This window comes from Scatophagus argus, chromosome 15 (assembly GCF_020382885.2).
Source record: "Scatophagus argus isolate fScaArg1 chromosome 15, fScaArg1.pri, whole genome shotgun sequence".
Taxonomy (NCBI): domain Eukaryota; kingdom Metazoa; phylum Chordata; class Actinopteri; family Scatophagidae; genus Scatophagus; species Scatophagus argus.
Window position 1 is genome coordinate 12054826 of NC_058507.1, and position 24091 is coordinate 12078916.

Below are 24091 nucleotides of genomic sequence, written 5' to 3' on the forward strand. Positions count from 1 at the left end.
TTGTCCTTCTTAAAAAAAAGCAGACTCTACACATCAGCATAATGTAATGTAATTCATCTCACAGGTTACATATAAAAACGACAGAAATTAATCATATGAGAAAGTTCATAGCTTAGCGCCTGATTATTGGTAGACTGGTAAACCTAAACTGCAGAACAATGAAAAGCAGCACGGTTTGGTTTCAGAACTGCTGAGCAAGCTGCTCTATCTGGCAGACAGGTGTTTGTTTCACCAGGACTAGATTCTATGTGGAGTTCAGTTTCTGGCCTGTTGAGTGGCCTGTTGCAATCCATCACCGATTTCTGTAAGGTTATTAAGGTGTCTAATTTGTGTCAACAGAAGTTAATGTGATCAGTGCTGAGAGCATAAATGGGTGTAATCCACTCTTCTTATTGGCAAACTTTACTCTTAAAAGTTTATTTCCTTATTTTCCCGCCATCCACATAGAAAAATTATACACACAGAACTTCCACAATATGTACGTTCTGCACTAAGCAACCCTTCCATTTCTTCCTGCTGAACTCCACGTGATAAAGAGTCAAAACATTTAACAAGCTGAAAGTTCATCCGTGCATTTTTCTAATGAGTGTAATTCACATGTATGACCACATATAGCATAGATACATGTTAACTACACAGAAAATTAACTGCCAGTGTCTAGTGTTTCAAATAATGTGGGCTGGTTAGCAGTAAACAAAACAGCTGTCGCTTACAAAATCTATCCTAACAGATCACGATAACAGCCGAGTAGTGATTTGGAAAGTGATTTAGGTGCAGGGTGGTTTCCATAAACATTTAATTAATCACTTGTTTGGATCATAAATACCCAAGTATCTCTACCACCAGTCCATAACTTAGGACAGAAGAATATGACGAAGCACTGTAGGCACAGCAGGCTTTCCATACTTACATTATATACACTTTCTTAAACCTTCTGTTTGACTTTGGATAATCAAGACTTACCTAGGGTTAACCCAGATAATAAAGACAAAAAGCAAAAACACACTTTCTTCTGGCTGAGTAGACCAACCATTCTATAAAAAAAGCAATCTTTTTTTAAGTACATTAAATGTCAAAGCACAAAGTTAACCCCAAAAGATTATGTGAAATAAGAATTACAATATGAAGCGGAGAGGATACTCAGTACTGTAAAACCTGCACCAGAATTGTCCTTATTGGAGTGAGCAAGTTGACTTTGACAGAACAGTGGCAGTTCACCTTAGCTCCTCAGAGCTGCCAATCTTGACTGCATTTCTTCAATGTCCTCCTCCGACTCATCCTCCGAAGCTGCAGTGGCTCCTGCAGACTCCATTTCAGGCAGGGCATCTGTGACTTTGCTGGGTGCTTTGCCAAGGGCACCTAATAAAGCAAAGAGAAGAGTGAAACAGGCATAATTCAATTTGTGGTGGTTCAGACTTAAATTCTTAGAAAACCCTACCAATCATAACAGTGCAACTATGTATGGTTATGACTGAGTCGAACAAATCTCTTCACCTGCTGTGATTTCAAAGAGGATCTTGTCAACCTCCTCCTCTGCTGCTTCCTCCATGTCCTCTCCATCTTCCATGCTCTCAAATGTGTCTTCCAGCATGTCCTCAATGATGCCAGCCTGAAAGACGAATATGTGTGCATGATGCCATGGTTTAAAATCTTTATTAAAAAAATAAATAATAATGGTAGATGGCGATCGAAGCAAGTTGCAGTGTTCCACTTCCTGTGCTAACTTAACTGTGAGGAAATTGTATCTACTTATGTTGGCCATTGCTGCTCACCTTCATCATCTCTTTTGATAATTCCCTCATGGTGGCCTGGATCTCTGGGATTTTGACCAGGTTCTGCATAGCTTTCATCACCTCTGTGCTCTTCTGCATGGCCCCAGCTACACGAAGTACAGCTAAGAGCACACAAATACAATCCCTTCACCGACAGCCAGTGCAGGAGCACAGCATTAAGCTCTACGATAAAAGACCAAACTGTTCAACGGAAATTTCCAGTCTCGAATAAGCCAGTTGCTGAACTCCCAAACTCACCAAGTTGATTCTTCATGCTGAGTAACACAGAGTTCATTTGGGCTTTGGAAGCGTAGAGTTTTGTGACGGCTCGTTTTGACTGAATCATCTCCTTTGCGAGAACCACACACACGTCCCTCTGGCCCTTTTTGGCAGCATCTTTGATGGATCTTTTAACTTTTTCTTGCTCCCTTTGAATATCTGAAACAAAACTGCATGTCATTACATGGAACACAAAAATTAATTTACCTTATATAATAAGGTCATTACTGTTCTGTAGTAAAATTATTCAACAAATTAATGATCATAACGAGCCACTGCTTTTAGTCTAAAGTCATTTATACTTTTCAATTAGAATTATGTGACTGGCCGGTAAGCCAACGTAGTTATCAATTCAAATTGATGTGTTTCAAGACTTGTTTAGGCAGTGTGATTGTTCTATTTTGCTTCAAATTAAAATTTACTATATTTTTGTCAGATGCTCACTGTAGCTTACCTCGAATTTGTCTGTCAATCACTCTCATTTCTTTCCTTATTTTTTGAGACCAGTCAGCGATCTGAAATGAAACATCATATGAATACATCCCGTATTGATGATTAAAACAGTAAAGATGACCTTTACAGTCAGTTTACAGTGCTCAACTATACGAGTTACGTGCGAGATTAGAGTAACGCAGTGTATAACTTTTAACAACCAAACTGTAACAGATCACGATGTGAGCTAAAGCGAACAAATCAGGGTTTGTTTACGTTGAAGGGACTGGCAGCAGTCTAGCGTTAGCTCTAGTGCTAACTAGCTAGCTAGCAGAAACCCAAATAAAAGTGATTACTGGGGAATAGAAAAACGTACAATAGTGAAAATGATACAGCGTAACGCCGGATGAAATAACAACGACTGCTGTCTAATTTTAACTAAAGTCAGCTGCTCAGTTAGCCAGAAGTAGCAACAGATTGGTCGAACTAGCGATAAGATTAGTTAGACTGGGATCAACGTTAGCAAAACGCGCTGTCGTTTGTTTTTCTTTCTACAGACAAAACTCAAAGACAGTCCTGGTCTTTCGCAGTCAGTACTCACCAGCTCTTTGGGTGGTTTATCTGGTGTTCTACCGAACAACCCCATTGTTGACTATCGAGTTAAATGGCAAGCTAACCTACCTGACTAAAACTAGCTGGCTAGCTCAGCTTGTTCAACTAGCACTTCCTGTTCTTGCTCAGGCCCGTCTGGCTCAGTTCGAACATGAAGGGACCTTCAGTCCATCAGGTCCTCATCAAGGAAACAAGGAGTGTTCAAATCGAAATCGAACCAGTGACACAGCAGAAAGAACGATGTGTTTATAGTAAGCCTTTTAAAAGGATTTCATAGATGTCAGCGATCATACATAACTAATGAAAACATCAGTCAAGCATTCAATAAATCAAACTTAATTTGTTCTGCACTTTTCATACAAGAATAATGCTGCCCAAAGTGCTTTACACAATAAAAAATATAGCCCCTCCCAGCAGGAGGATCATTTTAATTCAAGTTATATTTGAATACATTCTGACCATTACGGATAATCTAATTACAATGTCAATATAAATCAGAAATGTGATTTCCAGATATGTCCATTTGAATTATGACTAGTTATATTTTTCACATTTGAAGATATCATAATCAGTCAAATTTCACCTGAAAATATCTGCAGTTGGGGTTGTGACTAGTCAAAAGGGACTAACAATATCTGTAATTATAAAATTCTTAAAAAGATTCTTTGAAGATTTTTTGAATAATTGTTCTTATGACTCAGCTTGTAACTGCTGATATCTTGAATTACAATTGAGACTGGTCACATTGTAATTAAGACTAATCACGCTGATCTTGCAGGCATCTAAAACATAAGCACCAAACTTACTTGCCATGGGCCTTTATGTTTCCTGAACAAACATTTATCACACTGAAGAAAACATACTCCTAAGAAAGGGAAAGCAAAGTTCTTTTGAAGGACTGGCAGCATAGAGTCAGCTATGAAAACAGAAATAAAATTGTAACTGCTACTTCTTTATTACTTTGAAATCTATTTGATAACTATAATTGCTTTCTAGATAAAGATGAAGACAACACATTATATCAGCTTAATAAAATACGATGACCTGACGAACTACAGTACTGAAATGCTTTTAATATGTTCAGGCAGTACATAAGTGATAATAATATAATAATACAACATACACATAATTCTTTATGGGCCTGTTCTGAACAGGTGTTTTCTCATAGTCTATCTAGTTAGTCTTTTGCTTAGATGGAATATTTAATTTGTCATAGCAGGAAAAGCACAGGTGTTACTAACTTTAACAAGTGTCTCAGTAGAACTCGATTAATCCCTCACTTTATTATTTATAGCTGTGCTTTTCCTACCCAGAGATGTCAAGTGGTCCTTGACAGTGACAAAACTGTAATGAGAGTCAGAGGAGTGCTGGTGGACCATACAAGACCTAAATTCTTCCTCCACCATTGATGAAACCTGTCCACAAGTGCAGCACTGTAAATTAATCATGGTCCACAAGCAAACATTTTTTGTATTAAACTGTTGATTACAAATTTATGTTTCAGCAATAATATATATAAGGATATAATTTATATACATGCAGTAATATGACATTGCAAAGGACAGAGTAGCCTATATATACCTATTTTTCATACTTAAATATATTTAGTAGTAATACTTCTGTGCTTTTACTGAAATGAAGTTTTGAATACAAGATTTTGACTTGTTATACTGTGCTGTTACTATTGTAACTTAATGAGAATGGGCCTGAGTACTTCTTACATCACTGTCACATGTATAATTGTGAATTTGAGCATCTGAACATAGGTCATGTTAAAATAAAACACATAAATGAACAAAGAAAATATTTAAATTAAAATTAAATTACAGTACATAGAGAGCCCAATGTTAAAGAGATTGTAACATCATGTTTTATTTTCACGTTTTCTGTTCATATTTACATTTTTTTTTTTTAATTACACACGAATGCATGGATGCACACTTCACCATATGGCCAGACAGCACCAGTGTCACTAGCAAAGGTACTTTATTTCCCTCTACGGGGTCTGTCAGGAAGCTCTTACTTTCATGCGTTGTGCCACTTCTTGCAAGCTCCAGATATTCATTAGATAGCTGAAAGATTAACTTAACAGGTGTGCACACGTCGATCCGGCAGTAAGTGATAGCTGGACCGAGAATCTCTACCTGACAGGTTAAATTTAGGGCAGACATGTCCATAAAACCAGTGCTGTTCTCACTGCTTGTGACGTATTCAACGGTCCCTTTCCAGGGAGTTCTAGACTTTTCGGTTATCGATTGGCTGACGCACCAATCACGTAAGGACAATGGGTGTGACTCAGCCAATCACAGAAGGTAGGGGGCGGACCTTACAGCATCCGTCTGTCAGTGCCACTGGTGATGCTAGGGTCGCCTTGGAGTGGGAGAATCCGCTCTGGACACCATTGCTCTCTGGGATTACTCTGAATGAGTTTGCTATAAACAGCTTGACTTACATAACAGCTAGTAATTCAGTTAGTGCACTCTCAGCTAGCTTTCTCGTATATTTTCCAAGCAGAGGACACGCTAACTTTCATTTCATTTTGGAGGAGACTGTTATTGTATACAGGCTATATATATTATTGCTCATAGGTGTCAAGTGCGGTCGCTGCGGCGGATAACTTAGAAGTGGTGAATTTTAGAGCTCTCATTATGTCAGTGGTAGGCATTGATGTGGGTTTCCAAAACTGTTACATCGCCGTGGCCAGGAGCGGCGGCATTGAAACAATTGCCAATGAATACAGTGACAGATGCACACCGTAAGTATAAATACTGACAGGCACCATCACCGTGAGAAGTGGTCTGGCTGTGTGAGTTTGTTACGCAATGTTTGTGACTTGAGGCGCACTGGCAAAGCGATGACGGTACAGACACAGCAGGGATGGTGGTGGATGGGATGAGGCCTGTGACTATTGGTTTATTCACCGTCACAGCAAGTTAACGTAGGTCAAAATGTCGCATGTGTCTGTCGCTTTCTCAAATAACCCCCTCTAACAGACAGTTGACATGTCTCCTGATAAGCACCACAGTGGGCTTCAAAGTTCCTGAGATAAGCAACTTAAAGAAGGCGTGATGCTATTTAGCTTATATTGCATATGTTAATATGTGATTGCACAGCGTGGTCTAAAGAAAAATGTGTACGTTTTGACATGACATGGCGGTAGTGCGTTTATTGTGGCCTGCTAAAAGCGACATCCTTAACGTCAGCTCTTAGCCCAGTTTGTGTCTTCATTGTGAAATTGTTTTACTTATAGAGGATATAATGCATGAACGACTCCTGCAATATTAAGAAATTTCCATGCGGGTTTGAGATTGTGGACTACATCTGCTGCAGCATCCTGCAAACGGGAATGTGCAGCTGGGAAAGGGGACGAGCATTGCACCTTTAAGTGAATGTGGGTATTTTTGTGGCAAGGTGAAACCAGGGAGTGACTCGTCATTATCAGCTAATGTGAAATGGATCCCTAAACCTTGTACGACTAGAAGCATTCATCTTAGTCAGTAAACACAATGGTTTGCTTGTTTGTCTGCTGAAAACAAGTTAAACGGGGAGGTGATGGTTCTTTTGAACAGACAGGATGAGCTTACTTTTGAAGGTGAACTGTTCTTTCTCACTGCCCTAGTTTGTGTCTCTTCCTCAGACTCCCTTGTGAAATTTCCTAAATCTAAAACTGCCTCTCTGGGCTCGACATTTGATTCTCTGTCTGCGACAGTCAGTCAGTTACAGTTCGGCTTCATCTTCCACGTTGTTTGACAGGATTATTACTGTTGTAGCCCCCTGTAATTTGCTGATGTATTTGTCTTCCATCAAGGGCCTGCGTGTCTTTGGCTTCCAAAAACCGTGTGATTGGAAACGCAGCCAAAAGTCAAGTAAGATGGCAGTTTGTCTAATTTTGTACTAAAAGCACCGTCGCACAGTGAAACTATCACATATGTTGTAACTGTTGTATTTTTTTCATTATAATCTTTACAACTCGCGTTTTCAAAACAGCTGCTATGAAACATGACTTTACAAAACGTACTGATTATCTTCTTATTTTAGATCATAACAAACTTCAAAAATACAGTCCATGGCTTCAAAAAGTTCCACGGCAGAGCATTTGATGACCCGTTTGTCCAAGCAGAAAAACCCAAACTGCCTTACAGCTTACATAAACTGGCCAATGGAAACACTGGAATTAAGGTGAAGCACTGTACAAACTTCCAGCATGTTCTTCTTCTCTGCTTTATGTTCACACCCTCCTTTCTCTCTGGGACCCTGACCATTCTCTGCTGTCACTGCACACCTTTGTTCTTTGAGTTCAGCCATGATGCTGACCCTGATAAGTGAGTGGGATGCACAGATGTAGACCCTCCTGTAATTTACCCCCAAACAACATACTGACTCATGCTTAACAGCATTACTCTTTGGCTTTTAATTTGCCCTGGATTTCAGAACTGTGTCATGTTTACAGGTGCGCTATTTGGATGAGGACAAAGTGTTTACAGTCGAGCAGATCACAGGGATGCTGCTCAACAAGTTGAAGGAGACGTCGGAGAGCGCTCTGAAGAAGCCGGTGGTGGACTGTGTCATCTCTGTGAGCGATGAAAAGATTACTGAGGGCCGTCGTTGTAATTCACTCAGTGGGTCAATGAAACTTACTGATCTGAGCTCTCATTTACAGGTTCCAAGTTTTTTCACAGATGCAGAAAGACGATCAGTGTTTGATGCAACTCAAATTGCAGGCCTGAACTGTTTACGGCTAATTAATGACACGACTGCAGGTCAGTGCTCACTCGGCTTTTGTGTTTTTGAATGGCACCAACCTTTGCTGAGGTGGTATTATACTGAAATATAAAGGTACAATGTTCATATAGTACCTGAGTACTTTTGCTTTAAACAGAAATTCAGTAACATGTTGTATTTAAAAAATACGTTACATTAGTACAAGTACAAGTGGTGTATTTTAAAATTCCGCCAAATGTGACAATAAATGTCTTTCTTATGAACAGTGGCTTTGGCCTATGGGATCTACAAACAGGACCTTCCTACTCCAGAAGAGAGACCAAGAAATGTGGTATTTGTTGACATGGGACATTCATCATTCCAAGTCTCCATCACCGCCTTCAACAAAGGCAAACTCAAGGTTAGCCTTTCACCTTTTTGCAACTCGATCCCCTCCTGCACCGGTAGCTCTAAACCCCTAGCTCAATTCTCGACTCTGGTTTGTCAGGTCCTTGCTACTGCGTTTGATCCTTACCTCGGCGGGCGCAATTTTGACGAGATGTTGGTAAATTACTTCTGTGAGGAGTTTAAGGGAAAGTACAAGCTTAACGTGAAGGACAACCCAAGGGCTCTGCTGCGGCTGCACCAGGAGTGTGAAAAACTGAAGAAGCTGATGAGCGCCAATGCCTCCGATCTGCCTCTCAACATAGAGTGCTTCATGAATGACATTGATGTTTCTAGCAGGATGAACAGGTACCAATTTTAGCTCTTGATCAGGCATTGCCAAGGAGGAAATCTAACATTACAAATGTTATATGTAATATGTATTTTTCTTCCTCATTTGTAACCCACAGAGGCCACTTTGAAGACATGTGTGCTCAATATCTGATGGGAGTGGAGATACCACTGAAAGCAGCCCTTGAACAATCAAGTACGTCCCTCAAATTTGTTCGAATTCAACAAGGTTGTTATTGTTTGATTGCTACATGAAGGAGGAGACCACCTGGTTCACTGTGTGTGTCTTGTGCAGAGCTCAGCCGGGATGACATCTATGCAGTGGAGATAGTTGGAGGAGCCACAAGAATGCCAGCTATCAAAGAAAGAATTGGCAAATTTTTCTGCAAAGAAATCAGCACCACGCTCAATGCCGACGAAGCTGTCGCTAGGGGCTGTGCACTTCAGGTGTCACTCTTCTCTTGACACTGACAGATAATGTCCTCTTGTTGCTATGGCTCACAAAATATAATGCATCCAATTTATTTATGTGGTGTGTGTGTGTGTGTGTGTGTGTGTGTGTGTGTGTGCTGATTGCTTGGGTGTAGTGTGCGATTTTGTCTCCAGCTTTCAAGGTGCGTGAATTCTCCATCACTGATGTGGTTCCCTTTCCTATTACTCTTCGCTGGAAATCACCAACAGAGGATGGACTTGGGTATGGACATTTTAACATCTAAATAAATATAAATAAAAATAAACACTACATAAAACATGACACTGTATTTCACTGTATTCATTTCTGGTTAATCGAGACAGATTGTTGACTGTCTTTCGACAGCCTAACTTAGCCTTTTCTGTTACTGTGTTTTTGTTACAGAGAGTGTGAGGTGTTTAGTAAGAATCATGCTGCTCCGTTTTCCAAAGTGATCACCTTTCATAAGAAGGAACCCTTTGATCTCGAAGCCTTCTACAGCAACCCTCAAGAGCTCCCCTACCCAGACCACAGGATAGGTAATGCTGCTCATTCTGCCCTCTGAGAGTCATATCATATGCCTGCCGTAACCCTTGCTTAGCTTTATCACTTCAGAGAACGATCCAAAGCACGAGAGGTCATTGATGCATGAGCTGTAAGTATTTTTTGGGTGGCCCATTTCCAGCTATGTCCCTACAGAAGTCTGCATCCTGGATGGGAATTAGGAATAAGGTCATTTATCTCACAGATGGGTCCTAATGAGCCGGTAAACACCATCATTGTGTGTGTGCATTAGGGTGAGGCACTCTAGTGGGATATCAGTTTATAACTTCCAGCTGTCTATTAACGAAATACATTGAGGCTCCTGTAATTGAAGCTCTATAACAAACCACTCATTTTGTTTCCATCTGTGCCATCTGTCACTAGGGTGCTTTTCTGTCCAGAATGTGGTTCCCCAGTCAGATGGCGACAGCTCCAAAGTTAAAGTCAAAGTGCGAGTTAACGTCCATGGCATCTTCAGCGTGTCCAGCGCCTCTCTAATCGAGAAGCAGAAAGGAGAGGGGGAGGACATGCAAATAGACTCAGAGCCAATGGTGCAGAATGAAGGGAGGGCAGAAGACCAGGTAAAATGATTTTGACAACTGTAGGATGAAATTTGGTACAGGCATTCATTCATGATGATCAGATGATGAATCAGGGTGACTTTTTAAAGTGTATACAATCATCAAAAATGTTGTGTTTTAACATGGGTCCTAATTTGCAGACTTTGCTGTGTTCTAAGATTTTATGTGTCGTAAATTAATATGGTTTGAAGATGCACAGTAACAGTTGATATTTCTCATTTAATTATAAAATATGAACGTGAATATGTTATTTATATCTAATTTGTCTTGGATAAAATGTGTGTTGTGTCTCAGACCAAAATGCAGGTGGAACAGGAAGGTCAAAGCCAGGGGGACCAGCCGAATGAAGACAACAGTTCCTGCAGTAAGGTCAGCTGGAGGTGTGGTTAGGGATGTGTTAATGATATGCCAATATCCTGTGTTTTCCTGCTTGTATGATACAGATACCAATCTTTCTGGTCCAAAACCCACTTCGCCTTTGAAACATCCTATCTTGAGATAATGAAGTGTTTTTAGAAAATGATCATATAATTTTCTTCTGTTGCAGATATGAAAGAAGCATTAAGTCAAGTACTCCATAGAAACACTGAAAAAAATGGTCTCAAAAATGCAACTTCTAAGATACTGAGTTGATATAAATAGTGCATATTGATGCTGAATGTATTAATTAGGTAGAAAATATGTTTGTACATGTATGATAAGGTGACCCATCTATAAAAACTGTAGAATGACAAAAGAAGTTATTTAAGTACTTCTGCCAAAGGACTGAATTGTGTTTACTGTGTTTTCAAATCCAGGAGGGGGCGACCGGGGAAAAGCAGGAAGCAGCAGCAGGAGGAAGCAAGCCCAAAGTCAAGGTGAAGAGTATTGATCTGCCCATCATGGCCAACAACATTCGACAGCTCGACACTGATGTCCTTAACAACTTTGTGGAGTATGAGGTGAGCGCTCCTGCTGGCCTTTGGAAAAGCTGAGTCATGGTCTGAAATGTTGATTATCTGAGCACTAATGGATGGAGCCGAACTAAAACCCAATGTGTGCTTGTTATGTGCTGGATTTGTTGTCTTGTGGTGTGTTATTGTTTCCCATGTTGACTTATTTCTGTTATCGTCACTGTTTCATTCTATTATAAGCACTGACCGACCCACTACAGAGTCACAGTTTTGCCCCTTGTTTAAATCTCTGGAATAACGAGTAGTTTATGTCTGTGTCTTTAGGACTTTAACCTGAAGGCTTGATGTTTTGGACCATTAGTTATAAAGAGTACTTGATTTTAAAAAGTCCAACCAGTCTGAATATCTAGCAGCTAAAACAATTTTACCGACATAATCAACATTATGACTCCCTGACTCATGCATTTATTTAAACATTTATTTGGGAAAATAATGTTATAAGTCACTGGTATCCATCAATTAATGTTTTTCTTGACTGAGTCAGATGTGCTGATTCAATTCTGAGGTATTTGTTTTGATGCTGTACTTTTAGATAACCTTATATTGTAATATATTGCATGCAATTGTTTGGCTTCTCTGTGACATTTCTTTGTGTGTTTTTTCCTCACAGCGTCAGATGATTATCCAGGACAAACTGGTGAAAGAGCTGAATGATGCCAAAAACGCTGTTGAGGAGTATGTTTACGATCTACGGGACAAACTTTGTGGAATCTATGAGAAGTATATTACTGGGGATGTGAGTGCTGCTTCATCACATAACAATGCCAACAACTGTCCCACTGACATTGTAAACACTAGTATAATAATTGCAAAAATGTGCCAAGCAAATGATCTACAACTCTATTTACATATTTTTTTGTTGTATATTTGGCCGTGAATAACAGGACAGCAACCGGCTGACGCGGATGCTGGAGGACACAGAGAACTGGCTGTACGAGGACGGAGAGGACCAACCCAAACAAGTCTACGAGGAGAAGCTAGATGCACTCAAGGTTTGTTTTGTTTATTACAAGGGAAGGGATTTTTACAAACTACTAGAAAATCTCTGTCAATCTACTGGGCTCTATGAAGTCTAAGAGGATTGTTTTAAGATCTATGTGAGAATAACTGTCAACTGTCTGTAATGTAACTCCTGTTATTCTCTAGAGATTGGGTCAACCCATTCAGGACCGGCACAGAGAGCATGAGGACAGGCCGAGGGCTTTTGAAGAGCTGGGAAAGAAACTCCAGTTCTACATGAAGTTTGTGGATTGCTTTAAACAAAAGGTAAATCCTTTTGATCAGTGGAGGCAGTGCCTTTACAGCTTCTTAATAAAAGTGAAAAAAGTGTTGCTTCACAGGGCTCGTCTATGAACTTTCACCTGTGTCTTGGTGGCACCTAGTGCAGTTCTTTTGGATTTGTAGATGTAATGTTAGTCATTTTTTTTGTCATGAACTGTTTCCCAGGATGAGCGATACATGCATTTGAGTGCGGAGGAAATAAGCTCTGTGGAGAAGTGTGTGAGTGAAAGCATGGGCTGGATGAACGGCAAGATGAACGCACAGAGCAAACTTGGTATTACTCAAGATCCCATTGTAAAAGTAGCAGACATCATTGCCAAAATACAGGTATGTGAACGACCATGTAAGATTAGCAGTGACGAGATGTGCCGACTTTCGTTTGCCAACACCTTCTACGCTCCTTTCTCACCAGGAGCTAGAGGATGTATGCAGTCCAGTGATTAACAGACCAAAGCCCACCGTGGAGGAGGCCCCAGAACTGAATGACCAAAGCAGTGGAGCTCATAATGGCCCGACAGCCAAGCAAGGAGCAGAAGGGAAGGCAGACACAAAGGGAAGCCAGCAGACAAAGCCTGGTCCAAAAGTGGAAATGGAGGTGGACTGAGATCAGCATCTGAGAAGCAAACTGCAAACTCATCACCACGTTTACCACAGCTGAACATTTAGAAAGTAGAAACATCATACCTGGGACCATTTCTCCATCATCACCAGCCACATGTGTGGATTTGTTTTTTTTTGTGCCCCTCTCCCCACTGGACTCTAACTTTTGAGGTTTTTGTTTACACCCTTTCATCCTTGTGTGTGACAATGATGCGCTTTACTCGCTGAAATGATTGACATAATAAATGAAAGAATGATGCTGTACATAAAACAGTTTCCTCCGTACCATACAGGAATACGCCCTCTGTGTTTGCATTCCCATGTGTCTCAAGAACATTCAGCATCAGCAGTGAATCCTGTCATCATAAGAGAAATAGGTAGTGCTGTCCAAACAATTGCTACTGCAGAACTAATAGTTTGTATGCAGTAATACAAATTATACATATATATATATATATATATATATATATATATATATATATAATTTGTATTTAATGAGTTTGGAAAGATGTCCATGTCTAGAAACTGTAAATACTATTTTAGTAAATCAAAGCAGCCAACACATATATGTACATAAAGGACATATTCCTAGTATAATGGCAGTGCTTGATAGAACAAATCTCTTACGTAAGTGATTGGTTGCCTATTTCCCTTTTTGTTTTCTTGCATTTTTCCCTACTTAAATCATGGGATTTTAAAGATGGCAAAAATAAATATTTGTCTGGAAGACAAAATTTCTCTCGTCCCAGTCTTATTTGCATGCCTGCAGCTCAACTTGAAGGAAATTGGCCAAATCTACACCACACTTGTGTCTGAGCGAAGTCCTGGGATGAGATCAGGACACCATCAGAATTCCTTTATTAATCCCTGGAGGGAAATGTGGAAAGTTACAAAATGAGAGGGACTGCGGTTGTCAACAAAACTATACTTGCAGATCTAAAGTAATACATTTGACAGCAGAGAGCAACTGGAGATGTGGGATTGCATCATCACACCCCTGCATGGGATTTTGTGACTCAGCAGGTAAAATTCAGCTTTCAGGCATAACGTGTATGAAGCCCTCAAGTGTTGAAAATTAAATTAATAAATTAGACAGTAAGAATTAATGATGAGTGTAAATAATGACAACTTCAAATTACTTTTATTTCATAATGCCTAAATGAGAAATATTTAGTGGATGGTAGAAAATTATTGGGCAACTATTTTGATAGTCTGTTGATAATTAAGATCATTTTTCAAGCAGAAATGTAAAACATTCTCTGGCTTCAGTTCCTCAAATGTTAAGACTTTTTGTTTCGTATCTCTGTTGGTTGGACAACACAAGATGGATAAAATAACATTTTATTAGAATGAGTCGCAGTTTTAGAAATGTATTTAATTCCACCATGTCATGGTTATATCGAATATTTTGTCTGCATGCGCTTATCTGACTGTTTATTTCACAATGTATTATTTACTTATTTAATCCTTTGAATAAATAAATACACAGCCGTTCAAAAACGTACAGAACTCTACCTTTGAGCGCACTTTATAATGTGTTTTGAGCGTTTTATTTTGAGGAGTCTAATGAGGCCACGTGTGGGACGCTTAAGGGGGCGTGGTCAGTAGCGATTATTGTTGTCGTGTGACGTGTGGTGTGACGTGTCACGGGAGTAACGGGCGGATATTTTCAAAATGGAAGAAATGGCAAAGTTTTGGAGGGGAACGCAAGAACATTTATTTTTTCTCCGAGAACTCCTGCAGCGGCTCTAGATGCACTCACCCGATCGAGGAACATTAGCACAAAGCTTCATGCACCTGCGAAACGAAAACCAGTCACGATGAGTGTTTCGATCGGCGATAAAATTGAGGTGAGTCGTTTTGTTAGGCTAACGCCCACAAGCTAACTCACTCTGGTAATGTCAACTATATTTAAGGTTGGACTTTACTAAGCCGTGAGTTGAACGGTGTTTGTAGCTGTATAATACAACGAGAGTGTTGAAAACATTTAATTTGACACATTAAATTTATCAAATGTTTAACTGTCGGTTAATAAACTACTAAGTGACTGCCATTTAATTAGCCAATAACATTAGCGTTAGCTAATTTTTTGTTTCGTCTTGCTGTTTCATACATCCCGAAAGCAGTCTCCTTAAACTTAAATATATTATTATTGTTATTATTGTTATTATTATCATCAGCAGCAGTAATAGTTTTACTTGTTGTCAGTGTTATGAACACGTTGCAGCCTCGGTACCTGGGTGTGTAACCTTATCTGGCTCTCCCGGGACAAACTGTTGTCTCTCCTCAGTAGCGTTACGTCTGTTTGGTGGTTCAACATGCTGCTTGGAAACGGCTACAAGTGGTCCTCATTAGCGGGAAGAGAGCCGGGATAATTAAAGGTTTTGGTTGGCCATATGACAGCGTCAGGTGTTGGTGGCTTGTTTCACAGTTAACGTTTGTTGTGGGAGGACTTCTCTTATGTGAAGTCGTTAGATGCTGGATTGTCCGTCTTTCCGTACATCCAGCATGTCGCAGGCTAGAGGGACGATGTTTGATCAAGTTATACACTATTTCTTCCAAAACCTTTCTGCTGACGCCCAAACCAGCACAGTTGAGGAGAAAACTTTGTCCTATGCTCAGGAGCTCAGGATTGAGGTATCATGCTTTTAAACATCAGAACAGAATCACTTAAAAAATCTGAAATCAGTGTTATATTCGTCTGTAAATTCAGTTTATTGTTTGTAATGCTTATTGTTTATATTTCCTCTCTAATGTAGGACTTTAAGGTCCTCACTCTGCTGGGCAAAGGCTCCTTTGCATGTGTTTACCGGGCCAAATCTGTGAAGACTGGTCTGGAGGTTGCTATCAAAACGGTAAGAATCCCTCATCCACTGTTTGTCTTATGAGGTAATTATAGCACACTTTACCTGTAATGTGGACACTTAACCAACGTCCAAGTCTGGTGCCGGTGACTGACAGTTGAAGCCTAAGTGGAATTATCAGATTATTAGACCTTGACTGCCTCCCACGGGGCTTCTTATAGTCAGATTTGAATAGTCTTTGTGGTGGCATATTGACTATTAACCACCAGAGCCGACCACTGTGCAGCAGCACTGTACCACATTACACGTTATTGCAGTGAGTGTCAGGTGTATAATTACCCACCTTTTGTTCCCATCTGCAGATCGACAAAAAAGCAATGCACAAAGCTGGCATGGTCCAGCGTGTGACAAACGAGGTGGAGATTCAGTGTCGACTAAAGCACCCTTCAATACTTGAGGTAACTTTGGCTGGACATAAGTAGCACTATGGGTTATTATTACAGTACATAAATATTTTGGTTTATTTTTTTCCTTTGTGAAATGTACTTCAGGTAAAAGCAGACTTTGCTGTGCAGTTAAAGGCAAACAACACGACTTGTAGGAATTCAGTTGGGTTTTTCTGGAACATGAAAACAGACCTCCACATTTACATTTGCTCTCAAAAATCTTTGTATGTCAGCTGTGTTTTAGTCTGTGTACATCAGTTTTGTGTTAGTGACCAGGAAAGCAGGCTCTTGTACTTTGTCTAGACTCTGGTGTCAATTTTTTAGTCCAATATAGTCCAGTCCAGTCACATGTATTCTAGATTATGTTCCACTTGTATTTTTGTGTATTCAGACTTTAACCTGATAATAAATACTGTTATGTATCATGTCTGTATTTAAGCTGTACAACTACTTTGAGGACAGCAACTATGTGTACTTGGTGTTGGAGATGTGTCACAACGGAGAGATGAGTCGGTACCTTAAAGAGCGGAAGATGTATTTCTCGGAGGATGAAGGTCAGACTTTGTGAGACTTTGTCTCTGGAATTTAAATCAGAATTTTTTGCAGACAATAGTTTAATGAGGTTCAGTTTTGTGAGCTGCCTGCCTTTAAAAAAATGTTTTTGTTTCACAGCAAGACATTTCATGCATCAAATAGTGAAAGGAATGCTATATTTACACACCCATGGCATCTTGCATCGGGATCTGACTTTGTCAAACCTTTTGCTGACCAGCAACATGAACATTAAGATTGCAGACTTTGGACTGGCCACTCAGCTCAAACTCCCAAATGAAAAGCACTTCACCATGTGTGGGACACCCAACTACATCTCCCCGGAGGTGGCCACTCGCAGTGCGCACGGTCTTGAATCAGATGTCTGGTCACTGGGTTGCATGTTCTACGCCTTCCTGATGGGTCGTCCCCCGTTTGACACGGACACAGTCAAGCACACCCTGTCTAAAGTGGTTCTTGGAGAGTATGAGATGCCAAGCCATGTTTCTCTGGAGGCTCAGGACCTGATCCATCAGCTGCTGCAGAAGGACCCCGCCCAGCGGCCCAGCCTCTCTGCCGTACTGGACCACCCGTTTATGACCCAGAGTCTGCTGGTAAGGACCAAGGAGCTGGGGCTGGGGGACGAGGGATCCATAGACAGCGGCATTGCCACCATCTCCACAGCCTGCACCTCCTCCACTTCAGCCAGCAGCAGCAGCCGCCTCCAGAGGAGAACCAGGCACATGATTGGCTGTGCCCTGCCTAATCGCATGGCGCCCATTCAAAGTCTTCCACAACAACACAGCGACGCCTGTTTTGAGGACACCGACCAGTGGCAACAGCAGCATCCAGCAGACAGATTTCACAGGGAGGGCAGGAGCAGGGGCGTTCAGGGTGTTGAGAATGGGCAGCCTCACTCTCGCTACCTGAGGAGGGCTCACTCTTCAGACCGCTCCAGCTCTTCTGCATCAGGCCACGGACCAAGTCACCCTGAGCTGGGGAGATGCCACTCAGAGGAGACTCTTACTGGCTTAGGAAGACCACTGTTCAACATGCCTTCTACTCAGCACCCATTCTCAGAGCATGGAAGGCTCCCCTCTCCCCCTGTCAAACAGTCAGCAAGGTAAGAAGTTTCTCTTTTCATGATCTTGTATTCATCTTTACAAGTTTAATGAGACTAACAAACTGTACTCTGTTTCAGTTATGGGTATTCGCTATCCACGCAGACCGCACATCCACCAAACCTGCAATTTGAAGACCTGGAAGGAGTTACTAATTGGCTCAATAATGAGGGTAAAACTGGTGTTCTTTTTAACTTTTGATTACATGTTTACATGTGATTTAGTTCGGCCATGCTAACTCCATTCTATCATTCAGCCATTGTTCTCATTCAGGACAACGTTTAGTTAGTTGAAATTACCCTTAATGTTAGCTCCCCTTGTGAGGCTGAATATTTCTTAAGGGGTTTAAAAATTGAACTTCAAATTCTTTAAATGCACTTAAAACAATCCTGGTTAAACAAATCTTTGTAAATATTTCCTTTTCTTTCTCAGCGTCAGGACACAGGCCTGCAGACAGTAGCACTCACAGCGGCGGCAGCGGCAGCTTCCATGGCAGCAGAGGACCTTTAGGGGTTCACAATTGTCGGACAGACAAGCCCATGGGCCAAAGTGCGAACCTTCACCACAACCAGCACCACATGCACCACAACCTTCCCCCCAACTCTGACGCGTACAGGGAGAATATACCTGGAGCAGAGTTCCAACCTCCTCACTGCAGAGAGTTAAAGCCCCCCGCAGCCAAACCCAGTGTGGATAAAGAGAAGAAAACCCTCCGAGACATAGTACCACCACTGTGTGCGTCCAGACTGAAGCCTATTAGACAGAAGACCAAAAATGCTGTTGTAAGATATTTCTCATAGTTTTTTTTTGATTATTTGTTATTGTTTGCTGTGTAATTTTTGGATGTAATTTCTTTCTCTTGTCATTCCTTCAGGTGAGTATTCTGGACTCAGGTGAAGTGTGTATGGAGCTATTAAAATGCCACAGTGGTCAAGAGAGGGTCAAAGAAGTCCTTCGGATTTCCTGTGATGGTTCAATGGTGAGTTCACTCTTTTGCACTCCTTTGAAGTATCTCTCCTACATCTTCCATATGAGAGTGGTAGAGGGTAGTATAACAACATAGTACAGCAACAACGACACAAGCATAGAACGCTTACTATTATAATCTCTTGTAGGTGACAATATACCAGCCTAATGGTGGAAAGGGTTTTCCCGTCCTGGACTGTCCTCCCGCTCCTCCAGAAGATATTCTGATTTGTAGCTACGAGGATCTTCCAGGTATTCTGATGGATGTATCACACCCAGTAACATCACTTTATGTAGGATTAGAAGTTGCATGTTAATTTGTTTATTTTTTTATCCCAGAAAAATACTGGAAAAAATATCAATATGCCTCCAAGTTTGTGCAGCTGGTGAAATCCAAGACTCCAAAAGTGACCCTTTACACCAAGTATGCAAAGATCATGCTGATGGAGAACTCTCCCAGTGCAGACCTGGAAGTCTGCTTTTATGATGGTGAGTCAGATGTGTATGTTCAAACACGTGATCTCACTGCAGGAGCAGTTCTTGAGTTAATCCGTAATGCCTCATAAACACTCGTGTTGTGTAGGAGCGAAGACCCACAAGACGTCAGAGTTGGTGAGAGTGGTGGAGAAGAGCGGCAAGTCGTACACGGTGAAGGGCGAGGCGGGGCTGGGCGGCCTGAGCCCAGAGAGCAGGCTGTATGCGGAGCTGTCTGACGAGGGCCACAGCATGTGTCTGTCCCTGGAGGCCGCCATCATGGCAGAGGAGCAGCGCAGCAACAAGAACGTCCCTTTCTTCCCCGTAACTATCGGCAGGTGGGGGGAGCTTAGTATTATTTGTATATTCTCAGTTTTGTTGTCCTCGCCTTCTTTGGCTAATGTTAGTGTTGTGTACGTCAACCCTCCTAGGAGACCTGCCAACCCAGACTCCGCATGTTCGGCATCCCTGCCCTCCCACCCGACGCCTCCTGATGCAGCTTCACCTCCTCAACCTCCACAAATCACTCCCTCGGTGAGTGTTTCACAGCCTTGCGCTTCAGGATGGCTTAAAGGCGGCATCAAAAAGCTGAACCTTGATGAGATCTGTCTTTTAAAATAAATTTATTTCCAGATGATCTCCTACGATGGCTCTGATTTCACCACAGCAAGCCTGAGTAAGAAAAGCTCCCCAGTGAGACAGGACCTGGTCCAAAGCACGGGGAAAGTGGTCAAGTCAATATTTGTGCCTAATGTTGGATGGGCCTCCCAGGTAACTGAGAAAGTCACCTGATGTCCTGTATTCAGCACACTAACAGTATTTGTAATAAGAAGAGTGAGTTTCTGTTTTTGTGTCTCCAGCTGACGAGTGGAGAGGTGTGGGTGCAATTCAACGATGGGTCTCAGCTTGTGGTTCAGGCAGGAGTCTCCTGTATCACCTACACGTCTCCAGAGGGCAGGATCACCAGGTACCAAACATGTTCAGAAGTGTGTCGTGTTGTCGATGTGTTCTGTCACGTTATGGACTTGTGTACTTATCTTTTGATTTTTATTTACGTTTCGTACGTTTGCCGAACTTAACATGCGACAGCTCCAGCTGCTCTCACTGATGTTCGTCTTCTTCACAGGTACAAGGAGAATGAGAAGTTGCCAGAGCATGTCAAGGAGAAGCTGCACTGTCTCTCCACCATCCTGGGATTGTTGGCCAACCCGACAGCACATCACCTCCAACCTCACTAACACATCTCAGCAGGACGGCCTGGCAGGGAACAGAAAACAGCATTAGAACCCATAATGCATTTTTTGTCTGGTGTTCTTGTAAATATATGTTTGTGTGTGTTTTTTTTTTTTACATGTACAGAAGACTAAGATTATGAAAAGATATATTTTAATAAGTGACCGTTTTGTATAGCGTCTCAGTTGGCCTTGTTGAAAATGTTTGTCTTTTCATGTGTGTCTTTTTTACTGCGTCTCCAATTCTATGAAATGTGTGATTCGTTAATGCTGAGGCAATAAACATCTGGAGGCTGGGTGGAGAAATGCTGCGCAGCTGGCTTGCAGTCTTCTCTTTGCACTTGATATATTCATAAAGGAATTTTTTTATAGAAAGAAATTAAAGTATGTGGAGTTACCTTATAGTTTCAGTAATACAGAATTTATAAATACATAGAGAAAGCTGCTGCGTGTGCAGTACATCACCGACTCTTCAATAAAGCTGTAAATTGGTTGTGTGCCAACAACCATTGGAGATCAAATGAATAGATGTTGGTAAATGTAGACATAATGAAACACTGCACAAAACAGCACCTGCTAACAAATGATCAGTTTAAACAACAAAGCTGAATTTAACACAGCCAGATAAGGTTTCACATGTTTATTTCACCCTGGAGTTTTGGCCATTTAATTAAAAAAAGGTCACAAAATTGTGGATTCCTCTCAATTACAGAACTGATACAAAACGGCATACTATACGGATGTAAGCTTAGGCATATATACACAAACTGTACAAGACACCCAAGACGTAAACATTCAGGTGGAAGCTGGGAGCATGACACAGTCTGGGTTGCAGAAATGACCAAGCATAGGATTAACCATTTATTTCCCATTTAGAAGCACGATAAGGAGCACAACATAGGACACACAATATAGTTGTGTACACAGATATCAGCCTGAACAGAGGCGCACACTCAATTTCGCCACTGTTTCTAAATCACGAATCATAAGATGTAAAAAGATTCCCCTGAACCTGCTGCCATACCTTTATATTTTGAATTTACGGTTGCTTCACAACATTGAAGTTGTGGGCAGATTTACACAGGACAGTAACTGTGTTGTGGAAACATTCTCACAATGTAATGCATCTAGGCCAGGGAAACTTTAGATTATCATGGGTTTTTCTTTTGTCCCAGAGAGATGCTGGTGAGATGGCTGCGCTGACACGATTATTTACGATCACAGGGTGAGCGAGAAGAACAGCGAGTTCCCTCGGATACTGATGGAGGAAATAAGAGCGAGGAGGAGCTCTCTGGGACACGAGAAGAGGCAGGCTCAGAGGAAAGCAATAATCTGTATGCACTGCAGGTTGGCACTCCCTCCCACTAGATGCTAGAGGGAGACAACAGCATCAACCCCAAACCCATATGTCCCTTTGACACCTCCTGTACAACTAGACCCAGCATTTTTACTATTCCTCTAGTAAATCACTTTGATCAAAAACATCCCATGCTTTCATTTATATAAAACCTTTTCCCCCCATAAAATCTCAATAAAATAAAGTTGCTCTTAGTAGATATCAGGACAAAGATATTAACAAAATTGGAATAAAAAAATCTCACAGTGAACACTGGGAACAAGAGCTGGACCATCTCTCCCAATTCTTCTCCGAATGATTTTAACATGCGACACAAATACAGCAGCTGGAACAGAAGACAAATCTGAGAATTTAAGCTTGAAGCTCATGGATTGACTGGACTGTCACTGAATTTGCTAAAAGTGCTGTTGGAGTGAAATTAAATCAAATGACAGAGGTAATTAAGTTGACACAAATTCCTCAATTATGTAGAGCTGCTGTCATTTAATGGTATCAAAACAATTAATACCCAATAGGCGGGTATTCACATACACATTTGACCCCCATTTTAGCAGAGTAAACGATTTTCTGGTTAACAATTCAATGAAAAGTGACAAGCGACGCAGCAGCCTCAAGTCTGTCGATAGGTCAAGTCGGCCTCAGGAGAGTAGTTTGCTCACATTACAGGTATAAGCACTGAAGACATGTGGAGGGTGTGTTTAAAGAGATTACAAACCCATGATGAGAGAAAATCTCATAAGATAAGATCCCACCGGAATTCTGAAAAGACAATCACGGAATTCTCCGGAAACATCCACATACACCAAAAGGAATGTGATCCTCGACTTCCTGCACTGGAGTGACTCAAACAAAGACACGGCTCGTTTGTTGAACACCTAACATCTGGCATCTGACATAATGTAAAACACTCAAACACCTATAAACATTAGTGTAACAACAATCATTTTAAAAAAACTTGGTCTCATGTTCATGGAGATTTAATTTCTTCTTTTTAACTTCTGGAGATGTTTTTGTTATTTCCTGCAGGCATCCTTCCTGCTTCCAGAAGCAGATTTCATGGCACTCGGAAAAGTAAACGGCTTACGCGTTTGTTCAAACTAATTAAACCCTAAACTTTGCCATTCATGTTCAGATGCATTATGTCCTCTGCGGGCGGCTGGCCAGTCACGTAGCAGCCTGGACTCTGTGGAATAGTGTTCAAATGTCCAGCCACCTTTTCTCCTCCATCACTTTGTGCAGAGGAGTCAGTGCTATTGATCAGCACACAAACACTGTGTGTGTGTGAGTGTGTGTGTGTGTCTGAGAGATACAATGGACCATACATTGCACATCGAGTGGCACATCTTTCTCCGGTCCTGATTCAGCCATTTCTGTCATACTTTCATTGCAGAAAACTCACGAGAGAAAAATAAAATCAGGTGTTAGGCAAAAGTTCCCAAAAGTTCACATTACAGTACTGTTAAGTCTCATTAGACAAAACGAAAATTACAAAAAAAGAGGAAAAAAAAAGCTTACACCCAATCATCATTTTCAATAACTGAATAGGAAAAGGTTTGATTAGATATATTATCGTCATTAACATCATAATTATTATGATTATTATTCATTATTATTGTCACCATTGTCTTCCGTTTTTTGTTCTGGGATCAAACGGAGTGGGGAACGGGGCTCAGTCACTGGGATGAAGCCTTGGTAGCTATCGTTGAGACACAGTGCTGCTGGAAGTTCGGGGACACAGCCGAGTTGCAGCCCAGTCTCTGACGTGGGCCCTTCAGCCCTCCGTCACCTTCTACTATCCAGGGGCTGCCACTGGCCTCTTTTCCCAGCACGCTGCAGCAGCCGGGGGCTGGCGGGGCGGCGTTAGGTACCGTGGCGCTCACCGGCAGGCCTTTGGGCTGCTCGCCGGCGGGGGCGAAGTCTGGGTTGTGGCTCTGGAGCACGCTGGTGATGTGGTTCAGGAGGTCGTTGAAAAACTCTGGAACGCCTTCATAACCTGAGAGTAACATTTAGTTTTATTATTTGAATTGTTGAAAAGCTAAATGCTCAACTTAAAATATCATCTGTCAGTTATACTGTTTGAGCTTTTTGCAAATTTGGCAAAAGTGATTCTTTTGTCTAGTGGGTCCCAACCTGAAGGTCAAAGCCCTTTAAAGGGTCACAGGATAAAGCTCAGGGTTCATGAGATGGTTTGAGGAGAAGGAAAGGAATTGTAATTTATAA

General features: G+C 41.3%; 4 protein-coding genes across 6 annotated transcripts in view; 2 read left to right on the plus strand and 2 right to left on the minus strand.

Annotated features, from left to right (window-relative positions):
• Nucleotides 1-33: 33 nt before the first annotated feature.
• chmp3 (charged multivesicular body protein 3) lies at nt 34-3416 on the minus strand. The gene is made up of 6 exons (XM_046412916.1): nt 3085-3416; nt 2506-2566; nt 2031-2210; nt 1773-1894; nt 1495-1609; nt 34-1359 (listed from the first exon to the last, which is right to left on the minus strand). The coding sequence occupies exons 1-6, from the start codon at nt 3127-3129 to the stop codon at nt 1220-1222; spliced, it is 663 nt and encodes a 220-aa protein (XP_046268872.1). The 5' UTR covers nt 3130-3416; the 3' UTR covers nt 34-1219.
• Nucleotides 3417-5687: 2271 nt separating this feature from the next.
• hspa4l (heat shock protein 4 like) lies at nt 5688-13661 on the plus strand. Its single transcript, XM_046413248.1, has 19 exons — nt 5688-5850; nt 6904-6961; nt 7134-7274; nt 7546-7668; nt 7756-7855; nt 8084-8217; nt 8305-8549; nt 8651-8727; nt 8827-8978; nt 9119-9225; nt 9388-9521; nt 9910-10106; nt 10401-10475; nt 10904-11047; nt 11670-11795; nt 11944-12051; nt 12206-12325; nt 12506-12667; nt 12753-13661. Exons 1-19 carry the CDS (start codon nt 5744-5746, stop codon nt 12942-12944), a joined length of 2502 nt encoding a protein of 833 aa, XP_046269204.1. The 5' UTR covers nt 5688-5743; the 3' UTR covers nt 12945-13661.
• Nucleotides 9060-24091, minus strand: part of itpk1b (inositol-tetrakisphosphate 1-kinase b) — a 42403-nt gene continuing 27371 nt past the window's right edge. For 2 of the 3 annotated variants that reach the window (XM_046413247.1, XM_046413245.1), the window contains exon 11: nt 21140-23864. In XM_046413247.1, the coding sequence (XP_046269203.1) occupies nt 23545-23864 (320 nt within the window). In that variant the 3' untranslated portion in view covers nt 21140-23544. Of the gene's footprint in view, nt 9101-21139; nt 23865-24091 lie in introns of those variants that run through there. The other variant, XR_006845444.1, reaches the window with a different exon arrangement.
• plk4 (polo-like kinase 4 (Drosophila)) lies at nt 14537-20893 on the plus strand. Its single transcript, XM_046413242.1, has 15 exons — nt 14537-14790; nt 15700-15795; nt 16107-16202; nt 16630-16744; nt 16863-17844; nt 17923-18014; nt 18275-18624; nt 18717-18821; nt 18958-19060; nt 19148-19297; nt 19392-19620; nt 19714-19816; nt 19916-20053; nt 20143-20249; nt 20409-20893. Exons 1-15 carry the CDS (start codon nt 14761-14763, stop codon nt 20518-20520), a joined length of 2808 nt encoding a protein of 935 aa, XP_046269198.1. The 5' UTR covers nt 14537-14760; the 3' UTR covers nt 20521-20893.

Coding starts and splice junctions, on each gene's coding strand:
- hspa4l (XM_046413248.1), top strand. CDS start 5,744: ATGTCAGTGGTAGGCATTGATGTGGGTTTCCAAAACTGTTACATCGCC. Junction 5,851..6,903: donor TACAGTGACAGATGCACACC/GTAAGTATAAAT, acceptor TCTTCCATCAAG/GGCCTGCGTGTCTTTGGCTT. Junction 10,476..10,903: donor ACAACAGTTCCTGCAGTAAG/GTCAGCTGGAGG, acceptor TTTCAAATCCAG/GAGGGGGCGACCGGGGAAAA.
- plk4 (XM_046413242.1), top strand. CDS start 14,761: ATGAGTGTTTCGATCGGCGATAAAATTGAG. Junction 16,203..16,629: donor AGCACCCTTCAATACTTGAG/GTAACTTTGGCT, acceptor TCTGTATTTAAG/CTGTACAACTACTTTGAGGA. Junction 17,845..17,922: donor CCTGTCAAACAGTCAGCAAG/GTAAGAAGTTTC, acceptor ACTCTGTTTCAG/TTATGGGTATTCGCTATCCA.
- chmp3 (XM_046412916.1), bottom strand. CDS start 3,129: ATGGGGTTGTTCGGTAGAACACCAGATAAACCACCCAAAGAGCTG. Junction 1,895..2,030: donor CAGCATGAAGAATCAACTTG/GTGAGTTTGGGA, acceptor GTGTGCTCTTAG/CTGTACTTCGTGTAGCTGGG. Junction 1,610..1,772: donor TATCAAAAGAGATGATGAAG/GTGAGCAGCAAT, acceptor TTCGTCTTTCAG/GCTGGCATCATTGAGGACAT.